This window comes from Mytilus trossulus, chromosome 5, assembly GCF_036588685.1.
Source record: "Mytilus trossulus isolate FHL-02 chromosome 5, PNRI_Mtr1.1.1.hap1, whole genome shotgun sequence".
Classification (NCBI taxonomy): domain Eukaryota; kingdom Metazoa; phylum Mollusca; class Bivalvia; order Mytilida; family Mytilidae; genus Mytilus; species Mytilus trossulus.
In genome coordinates, this window is record NC_086377.1 from 22,583,448 (window position 1) to 22,600,839 (window position 17,392).

At 32.5% G+C, this 17,392-nt stretch overlaps 1 protein-coding gene across 1 annotated transcript; it reads left to right on the forward strand.

The window, feature by feature from the left end:
- The first annotated feature begins 2,006 nt into the window (after positions 1-2,006).
- Positions 2,007-17,187, forward strand: LOC134719521 (BTB/POZ domain-containing protein 6-like). Its single transcript, XM_063582515.1, has 4 exons — positions 2,007-2,104; positions 4,780-4,852; positions 12,828-13,075; positions 16,157-17,187. The coding sequence occupies exons 2-4, from the start codon at positions 4,826-4,828 to the stop codon at positions 16,737-16,739; spliced, it is 858 nt and encodes a 285-aa protein (XP_063438585.1). The 5' UTR covers positions 2,007-2,104; positions 4,780-4,825; the 3' UTR covers positions 16,740-17,187.
- The last annotated feature ends 205 nt before the right edge of the window (positions 17,188-17,392 follow it).

Consider the following 17,392-nt stretch of genomic DNA (forward strand, 5'->3'; position numbering starts at 1 on the left):
CACAATATTTATGTATGTGCGTGTCTCAAGTCATGAGGAGCCTGTAAATTTATTGGTTGTCGTTTGTTTATGTGTTACATACTTGTTTTTCGTTCATTTTTTTTATTAAATAGGCCGTTAGTTTTCTCGTTTGCAATTTGCATTGTTTTACCTTGTCTTATCGGGGCCTTTTATAGCTGATTATGCGGTATGGGATTTGTTCATTGTTGAAGGCCGTACGGTAACCTATAGTTGTTAATGTCTGTGTCATTTTGTCATATTCATGGATGCTTTCTTAACAGTCTGAAGTTCAATTCTGTAATGTCTCTAGGGAATTAGTCATCTGATGGACGCCGTTTAACCTTTGTTAGTTATTCCTGTGGCAAAGATTATTTATAAAAAGGATTTCTTTTGTTTGCAGTCATAAACTCTCGTTGTTGTTTTTATCAATACTTCGGAGCTGTATCATTGTGCATGTTACATTACCATTAACAAATGGAAGTGGGGACTTAAAGGAGTCATAATTTAGCAATAATTCTGTTCGACATTGAATTGGATAAGCGATCTCTATAACTAACTCTTAGGTCTAGATAGAATTCTGAACTTTGTTGATTCGAACTGTATAGCTTTGGTTCATCGTTACAATCCCTTCATTGAGACTTTGTATGTTTTTGTCTTCTAATGTTTTTCTCTATCTGATGTTCCAATTATTCTTTGTCAATGAACTTCTCTGGTTTGTGATGTAAATAATATTTTGATTTATTCAAAGGGCTGTTAATCAGAGATTACATTATTTTTAGTAATAGTTTTAGTAATATGATGTCATTATTCAGGTGACATTTAAATAGCTACTTAAGTGATTTAAACTAGTACTTACATTTATTCTGTTAGTACTTATAATTAAATGTAGCCCCGAAGTAGAACATGACTGTTTAACTAAGAACGAGGTGAAATAATATAGTCAAAGCTAAAAAAAAAACGAACCTTTATAAAGAATTTATACTTCATATTTAGCTCTTGGAGATCTTCCAAACTCATTATTTTAAATCTTATAAATGAGCAATTGTCTCCGTTTTCAATACAAAATATTATCATACTCAATTTATACGTTTTCATTTAGTTTCCCTCGTTGTTTTAATATATTTAAAAAATTTAAAAACTACACCTCGAGTTTCAATAACTAATGAAGTAACAAAAAACTTCTGTGTTAAAAGCTCCTTGTGATAATTAATCGTATGCCGAAAAATACGTTTTGAGTTTCAGAAATCTAAGAGCTCGATGACTGTATGGATACACTTTGAGTTTCATTAACACTTATTGCACCGCACTTTATTAAGAAAATGCCCATTAAGTATAAATAACTATTAGTCCTAACTGAACTTCTTTGTCTCATTGGCACTCACACCGCATCTTCCTATATCTTTTCTACATGTTTTGTTAAGGTGCACGCTATGTTAAAAACTCATTGGTGGCCTTCAATTTATCTACGTGTTAAAATTTACATTAATCATACCTTTAAATTTGTTATAAACGATTTCACTTGCATTCAATGTATACAAAATTCAAAACAACTACTACATTTATATTGGGATCTGTTTTGTGTGCTTTCTTTTTAATTTTTGTTGGTTTTTGATTTTTTTCGTTCGATTTTATTTGTCTTTTTTGTTTTTCTTCGGGATGTTGTGAATGGTAGTCAGATATTATGCAAGTATCAAATCTGAACGTCCGATGGTATAAGTGTATGAACTTGAAACAAGATATGTTAGAAAAACAACAGCAGCGTTATTTTAAACTAATACTACTGATTTTATTAATAAAAAAAATACAATGCATACATCAGTTTTAATGTTTGCTTAATAAATTGAAGTGTGTGCAAAATACCTCAATAGCGAAACTGTTTATCATTCAAAATATGATGTTCAGTCAAGGCTCGAATTTGAAACTGACTATATTTTTTGAAAATGTTCCAAGTCAATGGAGACACATTTAATATAATACGTGTGTACTTAAATGTGAAAGTATACCCCAATGGCCTTCTATTTAACAGGTATGATTTTAAATGATGTTTTCATTAGCAACAGATAGATATGGATCTAATAAGATGCAGTTATAACATGTGAACGAGGTAATTATTTTTTTAAGTATGAACTATTTATTATTGGGCATAACAAGTAATAGATTAATTAAATGAAGTTACAATATGTTCACAAGGTAGTTATGTTGTAACAATGAGACATCATTCTTAATAACTGACAACTTTTCAAAAGTGAAAATCAGTATGACCTATTTTGTCATCTTAAAATATTTTACGAGTCAGTTTTAATTCAATAAACAATTTTGAGAAGCAACAGGCAACTAATCGTTTTTTTAAAAAGTAATATAACAAATATCGAAAAACACCGAAAAAGTCGGTTAGAAATGGCAAAACCAAAGGCTATAAGATGTCTGACAAATGGAATATAACTTTGTACATACATTTGATTAGCTAACCTCTCACTTGTGTGACAGTCGGATATAATACCATTATATTTACAACAATGCAACCTGTGAAAAAAAAAAACAACCTTTTAGGTGAAAACGTTAAAATATGAGTACAATAGTCAACATCGTTACATTATCACAAACATCAAATAACAACTTCATCAACAAAGAAACACAAAGAAAAATGACAGAAATATCAATTACATAAGATGCACTTATAACATGTGAATAAGGTTATTATGTAACTATGACATATTATTCGTCATAACAAAAAATGGATTGATTAAATGTAGTAATGACATCATCACAATGCAACTATGTTGTAACTATGAGAGATCTTTCGTCATATTAAATAACTTTGCAAAAGTGAAAATAAGTAAGAAAATGGGCATTCAAAAAATCAGAATGTGAATATATATGTTCAAACTCTTTTAGGTCATTTTTTAGTGGCAATAAACAAAAAAACTATGTTAATTGGACATGCTTTGATACTATATATGCCCTTGAATTTTTACTAGATAACATTTTTGTTCGCTTTGGGGATTCCGTATATCGTCAGATTATCGGAATTCCAATGGGGACTAACTGTGCACCACTTATTGCGGACCTCTTTTTGTATTGTTACGAGTTACAATTTATGACAAAAATAAGCAAAGACCCATCAAAACAACATCTGATAAACAAATTTAATAATACTTTTAGATATTTGGATGATATTTTGGCTCTCAATAATGACGACTTCAGTATGTATATTAATGAAATTTATCCTGGTGAACTCACTTTAAATAAAGCTAATACTAACAATGACCACTGCCCTTTCCTCGATCTTGATATCTTTATCACTAACGGAAAGCTGAATACTAAAATTTATGATAAAAGGGATGATTTTTCATTTCCTATCGTTAATTATCCGTTTTTAGATGGTGACGTTCCCTTGTCACCATCTTACGGTGTTTATATATCTCAACTTGTACGATTCGCTCGTGTATGTAACAATGTTTTAGATTTTAACGAGAGAAATTTATGTATTACTGAAAAATTATTACACCAGGGTTTTCGATATCACAAACTAGTCAAAACATTTACTAAATTTTATCATCGGTATAAAGACATCATTCGTAAATATAGCTCAACATGCAGACTTTTTATACGTTCAGGTATTTCACATCCAATTTTTTATGGAAATATTCTTTATAAAGCACAAAGGTGTCAGTATTCACCTCATAAACTTACAAAACCTTTGAATAGACTTATTAAGAAGGGATATAATTACGATACTGTTGTCAAGTCATTAAAGATTGCATATTTTGGCGTTAATATTGAGTCACTGATAAGGTCTTTGCGTCGGAACTAAACACATTTATTCTAAAAACAGTTGTTGGCATGACACGGGTTATGTTCTTCTCATATATGTTATGATGGTATGATACTAAACCCCTTACGGGAAGGATTGTGCCTGATGTTCATATGATGAAATCATAATCTTTCAGTCAGTTTAATTGAAGTCTGGAGCTGGCATGTCAGTTAACTGCTAGTAGTCTGTTGTTATTTATGTATTATTGTCATTTTGTTTATTTTCTTTGGTTACATCTTCTGACATCAGACTCGGACTTCTCTTGAACTGAATTTTAATGTGCGTATTGTTATGCTTTTACTTTTCTACACTGGTTAGAGGTATAGGGGGAGGGTTGAGATCTCACAAACATGTTTAACCCCGCCGCATTTTTGCGCCTGTCCCAAGTCAGGAGCCTCTGGCCTTTGTTAGTCTTGTATTATTTAAATTTTAGTTTCTTGTGTACAATTTGGAAATTAGTATGGCGTTCATTATCACTGAACTAGTATATATTTGTTTAGGGGCCAGCTGAAGGACGCCTCCGGGTGCGGGAATTTCTCGCTACATTGAAGACCTGTTGGTGACCTTCTGCTGTTGTGTTTTTTTATTTTGGTCGGGTTGTTGTCTCTTTGACACATTCCCCATTTCCATTCTCAATTTTATGACCTATTTTGTCACCCTGAAATAGTATGAAAGTGTACATTCAATAGGGAGAGTTACTTTTTCTCGCAACAGGCAATTAATCGACTTTTCAAAAAGTAATATAACAAATATAAAAAAATTACTAAAAAGTTTTTTTTTCTTAAACGGCAAAATCAAAAGCTTAAACATATCTAAGGGATTGGAAACATTGATTTGATTATGTAGCAAATGGTGAATTACACCTTGTTTAATAGCGAGCTAACTTGTATGTCAGTCGCAAAAATGTCATTATATTGACAACACTGTGTGAAAAATTATTAGTACCAAAACAAATTCTTCAACAGATTCATCGTTTCCTGAAAGAGAAAACTGTTAACGTTCAAACAGATAATGGAAAAAAAGAATATGTGTGGAAAGGTATATATATATATATAATTGACGCCCGTCAAGCAAAAACCACCCTTATCGCATTTGACGTCGTTATCGGTAGTCAACGCTAGAATGTAACGTAGAACAAACCGATAAATTGCACGTTGAAATTGAGATTTTTTTTCTAAACGTAGCGTTATCCATGTGAACTGAATAGTATATTTTTATATTAATGCATTTAAATACTTCTGTGAAATAATGCCGTATTTACGATTTAAAATTTAATTTTGTAATAAATTTCTATTAAAACTTTTCAAATGCTTGTTTTGACACGCTGTATAATCTTACTGTCTTGAGAGAAATGATTTATAAACAATATAATAAAATCCCACACACCAGCAAGTCCCGTTATGACATACATCCACGATATGTGATTATTTACGTATTAACCATCTACAATATATAAATAATACCAATGTTGTGTGAAAAAAACCCACTTAAATATTTTCTAAAAAACACTTAAAATTTTTTCCGCAGCTAGATTTCTTTTATACTTTTAATACGGTAAGTTATTGTATGAAGAACCCAAGAAAATAATTTAATATTTGGCACATCATTATGCATGCCAAATGCAGAAAATCTTGCATGGTTAATCACACGAGAGAGTTTGCTTACAAGAAATTAAGAGAAGAAAGTCTGTCTGAAATATTTCGTCTTTTATTTTGCCACGCTTTAATCCGCAATATTTACTACTGTACATAAAACAATAAACCAGTTTGTTCAAATGAAAACATGCTATGAGTATTTTACAAAGGCACTTGTCTCAGATTTTTTCCCCTCCTTATACCTTAATATAACACTAAGTTTCAAGTTGATCGGACTTCAACTTCATCAAAAACTACCTTGACCAAAAACTTTTACCTGAACTAGGACGAACGAACGAACGGCGGACTCACAGACCAGAAAACATAATGACCCTCTGCTATCGTAGGTGGGCATACAAATTTGCAATGCGTTTAAAACTGTAAATACGAAACAAATATCAGTTTATAATTATATCACTCACTTTTAAAAAAGTGGGGGTATACTTTGTTTCCTCTGTCTGTCCTTTAGTCAATTCATCCTTCAGTCCTACCGTTCGTCCCATGAATATTTTCGTCGCATTAAAAGGATTTCTGAAATTTTGTTTCAGGGTTTATATAAATCAGTTATATCGTGCGATGCGTTTTCAGATTCATCTCCCAACAACTTCCTGTTTACCGAAATATTTCGGCGGGGGTATCTTCAGTAATCAGTAACTCAAAAGTTTCACTTGTTTTACATGCTTTAACGTTTACTTATATCTCCTACTAGAATCGCCAAAATCGGCTTTAGAGGTCCCGGCCACTCATCTTCTAAGTGGAAAGGGGATGGAATTAAATCGGCTCATATGGTACAAAAACTGTAATAAACCTACAATACGATTCTTTGGCTAGGATGTTGTCTTTTTGGCAGATTCTGCATTAATTTTCCTATCTCAATTTTATTCAGGACATGTTTTATCGTAATTATTTTTTTACATTTTCTAAAAGTGAACAAAATATAGGTGTTCTGCTTCCATTCGAAACAAAATTCTTTGAATCTTATATTCTGAAATGGTCTGTGTCGTAGGCCATGAAGAAACAAAACAACAAGGAAAGTTAGAAAAAACAACAGTTATCATTAGAAAATAAAAGATGCTAGAGGCTTGAGCTAATTCAAAAAATGATTAACAATTTTGGATGCATACACGAGATTGCTTAAGCTGGTTAATCATTGTTACAATGTTGTCAAATAAATGTATACTATTTAATGGTCGCAATTTAATTTCATTTGTCTTAATTTTCTTTGATTGTGAATAAAACGAGATGCGGGATATTGTTTGACTTAAATTGAGTTGTTAACTTTCTTGAAATAAATATGCAACTCCAGTACGAAAGGTTATACAACGACGAGAAGACAATTTTTAAATTGATGTTTTTGACTTAATGATCAGAAGTCATTGACTGTATCACCCGTCGTGTAAATCTCCGTGAATTCACGGGTAGATAAGGTTAACACTCCGGTAATAAACTTTCAATGGAATTTTTAAACGCCATATAAAAATCAGAAACAAAAACAAATGCAAGTTTGCAATATTGCGTCAATTTTCTAAAAAGATGATGCTGGATATATTACAATGATCTGTAAACATGAAGCAAGGACTAATTGAGGCAGCACAAGCTGAAAAAAAAAACATAAAATTAGATCACATCAAATAATCTTGTTGTTCTTCACATTTTTTTCATTCTTGAAATGTCATACTTTAGATGTTAAAAACAAATCTATTTTACTTTTGCATAATATTGAAATGTTCAAGTTCACTTCGAATCGAATTTCTCTGATAAGGGATATCCAGCGAAACTTATTATAATTATAGTAATACATAAAAATGATTAATATTTATTACGAAGATGGACAGATTGAAATTTCGCACTCGAGATATATTTTTAATATATAAAGTTTTTATATAAATTTTATTCTTCGTTTAAATCACTTTTAGTTTAACGTGCGTTTTAGTTTGTTTTGTAAACATTTACATGCGTTTATATTTATTGCAAGAAATATATCTGAAACAGATGAAATTGCACACGCAGCTGCACTTCTCATTTAACGATAACATTGAAGATAATACATGTAGAAATGAACTATCCAAAGAAGGCAAAGATACGTATTTATTGGGTCAATTAAAATAAAAGGCGTAGACAAATCCCGTTCTAGATACGGAGAGCGAAAGCAAACAAAATTTTACATTAAACCTTTGGCGACAGATAAGTTTGTCGAGATGTATTTCTATTACCTATAGTATTTAAGAGTCCCGTTGACTAAACACATCAACAGTAATAGAAATACCCAGAAAATATCAAAATTTTATAGACCGTTTTGAGGGACTTTTCAAATATGGTACAATATTTGAAAAATTAAGCTAGTCTGCATGGTTTACCACAAACAGTACCTCATAACAGACATGACTCTGAAACTCAGATTGTTATATATCTTCTTGTGAATCAAAACAGCCGGGTTTTGACACATATGTACCAGCATTTCAGACAAATGGCACTGGATGTAGATATTAGAAGATGAGTATGAGTGTCAATGAAACAACCCACCATCCATGTTATAATTTAAAAAGGTAAACCCTTATAGGTCAAAGTACGGTCTTTAACACGGACCATTTATAGACCAGATATGTCCACTGAACAGAATGAACAAATGTCTGGTCGTCTTGCTGTCCGCACATAATATTTGCATCTATATATTCTGATGTCGTGGTTGGGACTCTTATACTAGACTAAGTATAATAGTCACATGTCGTACGTATATGCCTTCAACATTGAGATAACACATACAGTATCGTCGGCTATAAAAGACCCCGATATGAAAAATATGAAACAATTAAATTAATTACAGCCGGTTCCATTGAGTGTGAAGGCAAGGGTAATAACTTTGGTTAGCTAAGGTATACGCCCATCCTTTCGGAGTAGCCTGGTCTTATAACAGACAGATAGATTGGTTATTTGACGGATGAATTTACATTTAAAGGAGTGTAGTTTACCTGAACTAAAAATGACTTCACGGTTTAGCTAGTCGCGAATCAAGCTAACCAAATATATTACCTTTGCCTTCACACTCAATAGAATCGGCTGTAAATTAATACCAGTATTAAACGCCCTATTGGCAAAATACATTTCACTCCTTTAGATTAAATGTTCAAAACACTGACCTTCCACGACAAATTCCCACATTGTGCTCCTTTAATCTATATTTCATTTCTAATTTTATTGTCAATTTGATTTTGAATGGCCAAATTGTTTTAACTGGCAATATGAATTGTTTCAATCTGAACCTGAGAAAGATCAAATAAGAGTTAAAATGAGTCAAATTGATCCTTATTAAATATCAAATAAATACAAACAGACACCACGCGTGAAATTATAAATCATAAACAGAAAGCTCAGATGACCATGTTAAAATCAAACGAGTGATGCAAAAAATAACACAGAAATTTAAAGTTTGAGCAACACGAACCCCATGAAAAACAGATAGTGCCCTGTAAGAATCAGGAGTTCACACTTCTTTTATTTTTAAAATCCAACAAATGAAAGTCTTTATTGTTCTGTTATTGTAGGAGAAAAAAATCGGTTTATGACTAACTATCTTGCTTTGTGTGTGCTACATGTAACTTAGACAATATTAGAAAAATAAGCCTTTGGTCATACTAAATGTTTGGTAGATTTTGTCAAGCTAAAAAAACTATTGACGATCAAACTGTGATACTGTATCGCATGTGACAAAATTATTCAAAAAATCATCATCAATAAGATAAGTCGGTTAACATTATAGGCAAGAGAACGATGAAACTACTTAAAAAATGGATAGATTAGAAACCAATTTTATCTAGATATAGGTTTAGATTAAACCTATTCTATGGTATCAGAAAGTACCATTATTTCATCGTTGCTCATGATAAATCAGAAATTAATTTTGCCAAAAAAAATGCACAAAATAAAAAGAAATAGATACTTTGCATCGTTCTTGATATTAGTTCGATAAGTTGGCTCGTCCTGTAGATATGCATGCAGCCAGAACTGCACGTGTTAGGTAGGAACATCTATACATGTATTAAAAAATCGTCCTTATGCTAGGAAGGGATATCAGGTTATATTTTGTCAAGCACCAGGAGAAGAGTAAAGTAGTAAAATTGCAGCAAACTGAAATCGACGTCAAAGTGTATGATTTCAACGTTACGTTGAATTTTACGTTAGAACACATTCCATGTGTTACCAAAATTGAAATTTCTAAACTAATTTTTCACCGATCGTCTTCAAATTTCTTACATTGTGTTGGCATAAGTATTTTCTGTTTAATTAATTAAGAATCTGACAATTCATAATTTTTGCCATAAGGGTCGTTTTTGCTTGTCGGGCGTCAATTATATATATTGGTTGAACAGTGTTCCATTCATTTATTTTGTTTACGAATAAGATCCTAGTTTTGACTTGGGATTTTTACCTACAGTAAATACACATATGCATATTGGTCACATTGAAATTTTTAGTTATCCTTAATTCCAAGTAGAGGTAAATGCATTGACTTTGTGTGTGATTAGGTTTCGTGCACATTTACTCCATATTTCTTTATTTTCTGTTCAAGGTTATATGGCAATACATTATTGTTTTTTCAAATTATTTGCTATCTAGAAATTGGTGACCTTACTTTTAATTTAAACCATGTCAGCTATGTAGTTTTATCTACAACAAAAGATAGTTTTGCATTCTTTGATATCAAGTTTAATTCTCCATTCAGAAACGACAATTTTCTTCTGTGTCTTTTAGACATAAATAAGTTGAAAATATGCCGAACAGCCCTATATTTTGACCGTGAGGGCATATGACTTTCATTTCTAAGATATATTTCATTTTCAAAAGTTCATAGTAAAGTGGTACAGTTTTTTACGCATTGTCGATATTTACAGAAGTGCAACCTTAGGAAAACATTAATAATAACCATATCAAAACATTGCCTTACTATTAAAACCTTCAGTAAATTCTTTTTCGACTAATTTTTTAATAGTTTGTTCTTATGGTATACTGAAACAACACTATTCCGTGTTAGTGGAGGGTTTGGATCCCGCTAACACGTTTGATCCCGCCACATTCTTTATATATGTGCCTGCCACAAGTCAGGAGCCTGTAATTTAAGGGTTGTCGTTTGTTGATGTGTTACATATTTGTTTTTCGCTCCCTTTTTAACATAAATTATGCCGTTCATTTTCTCGTTTAAATTTTTTGTATTTTTCATATCGGGACCTTTAAAAGCAGACTATGCGGTATGGACTTTGCTCATTGTGGAAGGCCAAACGGTGATCTATATTTGTTAGTTTCTGAATTATCGGTGGAGTTGTCTAAATGTCAATCGTAGCATGTCTTTTTTTTCAAAATACAACAATGAAACAAATTCCAAAAAGTTGTGCCATATAGCTAAAGCTACATACGTTGAGATAAGGAAAATGCTTAGTATTTCAAATAATTCATACTTTTGCAAAAGTAAACTTATTGATATAAATGACCATATAATTGATGTTCATGTAAACACCGAAATGCTGACTACTCATCTGGCTATCTCAGGAACGACACGTCCACCAGCATTGTAACCAATTTTCAAAGGTACCAGGACTATAAGTTAATACGCCAGACGCGCATTTCGACTATATAAACCTCATTATGCTGGCCTCACACATTGGCGTATAAACCGGCGTGTACAAGACGTACAGAGCAAACTGCCAGAGTCGGTATAAGTTATTTACATGCCAGGGCAACGCTAATCAATCGTTAAACAAGCGTTGCATAAATTTGAAGAACGTCTAAATGCAAAGGTATACGCTTGGTGAACGCTATAAATCAAGGAATTGTTTATGCAGCATACACAGTTTCATCTAGCTCAAGCTTTGTCTAGCGTATACCTGTACGCTACACGCACGTTTTCAATACACTGCAATCGCCCTGAAAACGCTACATATAAGTTTGAGACACGTTTAGAGAACGTTGTATACGTTGTAAGATCGTTCGACTTTAACTAAAACGTATACGGGGGTGTTTGTAAAAAACAGCTCATAATAAGACGTAACAGACACGCCGAAAGCACGGATTATCGTCCTAGATACGACCGGGACGCGTTCCAAATACGGTCAAGATACTGTTTTCCTTCGTAGCGTGCATTCCATCTTCGTTAGACAAACGCGAGGCACACGTCAACATACGTGACTTGAATTTCCGATAATCATTAAGCTACTCTTCTCGTCCAATACATGCTTAAAACTCGTTGTGCACACGTAACGGATATGATTGACAGGTTGAATGCATCTAAAACTACGAGCGTATTGGCAGCGTACATGATTTTGTGCCATGTCCGGCGTCCGTCGGAGCTAAACGCTTCTGTGTGACGCCAGTATTAGTGACGTCAAGATCAAAATAATTATTTAGAACATAAAGAAAACGAAACAAGTACAAATTTAAGAATTTATGACCCAAACAACCTAACGGTTAAAGATGTAAAAGTAATCATAGGAAATTATAAGACCTGATTTTATCTTGGGGGTCTTTTTGAATGAAAGTCCATTAAATGAAATTGTCTTTTTAACATTAAATATTTTCATATGAGCGTCACTGATGAGTCTTATGTAGACGAAACGCTCGTCTGACGTACTAAATTATATCCCTATACCTTTGATAACTATTTACACCAATGGGTCGATGCCACTGCTGGTGGACGTTTCGTCCCCGAGGGCATCACCAGCCCAGTAGTCAACATTTCGGGGTTCACATGAATATCAATAATGTTGTCATTTTTATAAATTTCCTGTTTACAAAACTTTCAATTTTTCGAAAAACTAAAAATTTCCCTATCGCAGGCAAAACTGACCTTAGCCGTATTTGGCACAACTGTTTGGAAATTTGGATCATCAACGCTCTTCAACTTTGTACTTGTTTGGCTTTATAAATATTTTGATATGAGCGTCACTGATGAGTCTTATGTAGACGAAACGCGCATCTGGCGTACTAAATTATAATACCGGTACCTCTGATAACTATTTACACCACTGGGTCGATGCCACTGCTGGTGGACGTTTCGTCTCCGAGGGCATCACCGGCCCAGTAGTCAACATTTCGGGGTTGACATTAATATCAGTAATGTGGTCTTTTTTAATTAATTTCCTGTTTACCACATTTGTAATTTTTCGACAAACTAAGGATGTTATTATCCCAGGCAAAAATTAAGACTGTTTTTGACAAAAATATCATATTCACGGTCATCTATTTCAATGATAGCAACATTATTACATTACAGTTAATCAAGGCATTGTAAAATAATTTCCTTTTAGCAATCAAAGCATCAGTATTTGCATTAAAAATGTTTGTTTAAAGCTATGTATTTGTGTTGTTGTTTATAGTTATGTTCATTGCAGACTTATACGGACAAAGATTGGCAGTCTGGGAAATCCTTGTCTGGTTGTACAATGTATATACTAGAAAACGGATTAATGTGTAATGTCTCCTTTAAAGTTGGTCCTGCGCAGAAAATTATAAGAGCACATAAATTAATACTTGCCACTCGCAGCTCTGTTTTCTATACAATGTTTGAAGGTTCCATTCCAGAAACCGATAATATAGTGATTTCTGATGTGAATGAAGATACGTTTAACTTATTCCTGCGGTAAGTGAATGAAAAATAAGACATAGTTTCATACAAACTGCAATGTTTGAACGGTTTTGCTTTTTTTTCAATTAGTCTTTAAAGAATATGCTGACAACAACCTATAATAAAGCACTTTACGATAATTCATAAAACGTGTTATTTAACAGTGTTGATGCTATGTCTACCATGTACTCTTTTATCAGGGTTTTTTCGGTATCTGGACCACACAAATATATCAAGTATCTTATATAAATGTCTGGTCTGGGTTATGAATTTCGTATAACAACTTTATCAATTGTATGATCCCCTTCATTTCCCGTTGCTTTATAACAGTAAAAAAATCAGATATCAATCGTGCACTTGTTAACATTTGGTAGACGTGAATAATATATTTTATCTTCTAAATGCCTGTAAAGTCTTAACAACAGTGTGACATTATTACGTATTATTAACCAACTTACTACAATATGTATAGAAATGCCCATGCTTTATAAAAGGAAAATGTCGACATTAGGTCATTATGAACGGAGAAATTGCTACAGCCAGTCATTACGAAATCTCAGTCATGCATTACGAAATCACACCCGTGCATTATGAACAGTTGAAACGGGACATCGATTTAATCAAAATTTTGTTTATTTCTTTAAATAAGTGTGACATTTGTTTCTTTTTTTTTAAACTTAAAATGATAAAAACAAGTTTAAATGATGTTCATTGACATTGTTTTGTAACGACTTGAAACGGAAATATTTCACAGTCTTTTTCAAGTACGACTTTCGATTATAATCATATCCGTTGTTCAATCCTCAGTGAATGCAGACTGTAGAATAGTAAAATTGTCTAATTTATTCTTCCCAGCTACTTTTTATTTGCTAGATGAAATAATTATTTATAGCATGAAATTAAGTACTTGGATGAGAAATCAGAAATTACATCTTACAGTCACAATGATAACTAAAATTGAATGCGAAAAGACATGTTGAAGTTCAGCTATGAAATTCATGTATCTTCTTCACGGTAAGTTTCTTACTCTTTGTTTAATCGAAGAATTAATAAAAAATGTTATGAAACGGGCTTTTCTGTATTGGTCCTGTTGTAGTTTATGGATAGCTGGCTGTATAATTTTTGATCCGTCGGAGACTCGAAGACTGTTCTTGAATGAAATTGCCTTTATAGTTGGTTAATAAAAGTATCAAAATATGGACTTTTTGATATTGGCCCTGTAACATGCCCTTGAAATCAATAATGGCCTCGGACAGTTGTAATGGCCCTCGGCGATGCCTCAGGGCCATTACAACCATCCTTGGCCATTATTAACACCTCGGGTATGTTACAGGGCCAATATGAAAAAGTCCATACATTATTACTATATTATTAACCAACTTACTACAATATGTATAGAAATGCCCATGCTTTATAAAAGGAAAATTTCGACATCTGGTCATTATGAACGGAGAAATTGCTACAGCCAGTCATTACGAGATCTCAGTCATTGCCTCAGGGCCATTACAACCATCCTTGGCCATTATTAATACCTCGGACATGTTACAGGGCCAATATGAAAAAGTCCATACATTAATACTATATTACTAAGTATTTCTGTATTGGCCTTGTTATTGATTTGAGGCTTGTAGTATTAGCCGGAACCAGACCAAAACGGAAAGACACGTAACAGTATATTTATAAGTTAACTAGAGTGTTACAATTTTTTTCATTTCACAAGAGATAAATATATTTTACCTTGAGGTGGAACTATCCAAATTTCAGTTTCTTTTTATTAGATGCAATATATAAAGATGATTATCTGTTGCTGTTTCCTGGTGTCTTCGGCATTTTCTATTGAATATATTTCAAAAAAATAATGTAGGTTTTGAAAATGATACAGCTATCCATCAGCCAAATGACCAAAGAACGAAGATTTGCATACTTAAAGAATGCATACGCCTGATTCGGGTTTAAAAATAAATGACAGTTTACAAAAAAAAAGCGAAAGTAAACAGTTAATCTTTTTGTAGCATCGTAAAATTATAAGGTCTTCAAGAAATGAACTTTGTGATAAACTAATCGTTCCACAAACTTGAAATTATTCCATCGTCTGCTTTCAACCTGTTTTTTAAATGAATGTGACCATCTGTAGCCTGAAATTTATGCCATACTGAACTTGTTAGCATTTTTAGGAAGACTAAATAAGAACTGCGTCTTCCAAACAACTGTTTACTTTCATGTTCATCCTGACATTCGATGTTAAAACTAGAAGCGTTCCGAAATCCTGAATGTGTGTCAACTCGGCCAATATAGAATAACTCGGCCAATACAGAAAAAAGTCGATATTGGCCGAGTTATTCTTTATTGACCGAGTTTACACCTTATATTGCTTAGGCAGTTTTCACCATATTTATTCCAATAACAGTGTAGTAAATTAATAATATAGTGTTATTAACTGACTGTTTCTGTATTGGCACTGGTATATATTCAAGGTTTGCTGTATTGGCCTCGAAACGCTAAGGGTCAATAAGGGCCAATACAGCTGACCGACAATCTATACCAGTGCCAAAACAGAAAAGGCCAGTTCATAACACTTTTATTAAATGATTATAAGAAAATTAAAAACAGTAATCAATTCAGGGCCAATACGGCTTTTTTCCGCTTTTTTCTGTATTGGTCCTGTTTTTTTCACGTATTGGCCCTGTTCGAAGAGCAATATTAAAACTTGATTTATATTGACAGTGAAACGTTTTCAGTATTGCAAATGCTGATTTGAACGGTTGAGGGCTAATTTGCGCTGATCATTTAATAAATTATTAAGAAAATTCCATTCAAACAGATCATGTGAATGTATAACTGCGGTAAATGCAATTCTGTTTTGAAAATGTGCGTGCAGTCAGTAGCTTTCAGAATGTTTTAAATGTGTACCAGTAAATATATCAACTGATGAACACATTTGTATTTACTGCAAGCGTATTTCCTGTACAGTACTTGTTAACTTGTGTTGATAAGACTAAATTTCACTGAAAGACTAAACATGACTATTTTATATGAAATTTCTTTACTAGTGGAGTGTTATGCAGGTTCTATCTACTTAATCTTTATATGTTTCAGATGGATGTATACCGACCAAATGAAAGTATCGTCAAAAAATGTAAAAGAGATGCTTTATATATCCGAAAAGTATATGTTTTATAGTGGAAGAGAAGCTTGCGAACAATTCCTTGAGCAATCGTTGACTTCCAGCAATGCAATTATCAATCTTCAAACATCTGTTGAATTCCATTTATTGGATCTTCAATGTGCAAGCCTTACATATATTCATCAGCATCCAAGTAAATGTTTAGACAATGAGCAAGGCATTGACATAGATAATGAATGCATGAAATTGATTGTAGAAGCAGAAGCATTCAACTGGACGGAAACCCAAATTTGCAAATTTGCAATGAAATGGGCAAATAAAAAGTGTCAATTATCACATGAAGATCCATCAGGAGAAAATACTAGACGAATTTTGGGAAGTTTATTATATTCAATTAGATTTCCCTTAGTTGATAAACAATATTTCACAAATGAAATAACTAGTGTTGGTCTTCTGAATAATGCAGAGATTATAAGTGTTTATCAATCATTTTTTGGAAAAGAAAATAAGTATTTTTCAACCAGGGAAAGATTGAAAATAATATATGAAATTTGAACCTGAAGGCTTTTTCTCAGATATTAGTAATTCAGATCGTAATTCTCCAGTTCGTTGTCGTAAAGAATGATCCAGATAAAGATCACCTCAATATAAAAACTTGTCAAAAAAATGGAAAAAATAAAACTAATTTTACTTGTGGCAGCAACTTTCAATTATTATTAACAGAAAAAGATAAATGCAATGGTTCAATTCGTATTAACGCTATGACATTTTTAGACGTTTCTGTGAACAAGTTTTCCATAAAAGTGTTATTTTTTATTATAAAAGTATTTTTATAATAGTATATTACAAATGCATCACAACGCTAAACTATATATTTTTCTTAATACAAGAAACAATGCAAGACCTTATAAAGGTATAAATGGTTCCGAATGTCAAATGTTGATGCTGTGCTGTTATATATTTGGTTTTAATGTTGTGTTTATGTTATTTCATATTTGGTAAAAGCTCTCTATGTTTGTACTGGTATGTGTCAACCAATTAGAACAAAAAAAAATCGTATTTGTATTTGTATTTGCAATGCCATATGTAAAACAATACTAGTAATAGAAGTTCTGAGTCAAATAATTAATTCAGGTTCAGAACAAGAAGAGTAAACAATTAAAAACCAATTCTTCAGAGAACAATTGAAGGTCTCTCCACCTCGATAA

Excerpts from the sequence above, each read along its gene's own strand:
- LOC134719521 (XM_063582515.1), top strand. The coding sequence starts at position 4,826 with ATGGAAAAAAAGAATATGTGTGGAAAG. Across the intron at positions 4,853-12,827 it reads AAAAGAATATGTGTGGAAAG|ACTTATACGGACAAAGATTG; the intron begins GTATATATATAT and ends TGTTCATTGCAG. Across the intron at positions 13,076-16,156 it reads ACGTTTAACTTATTCCTGCG|ATGGATGTATACCGACCAAA; the intron begins GTAAGTGAATGA and ends TATATGTTTCAG.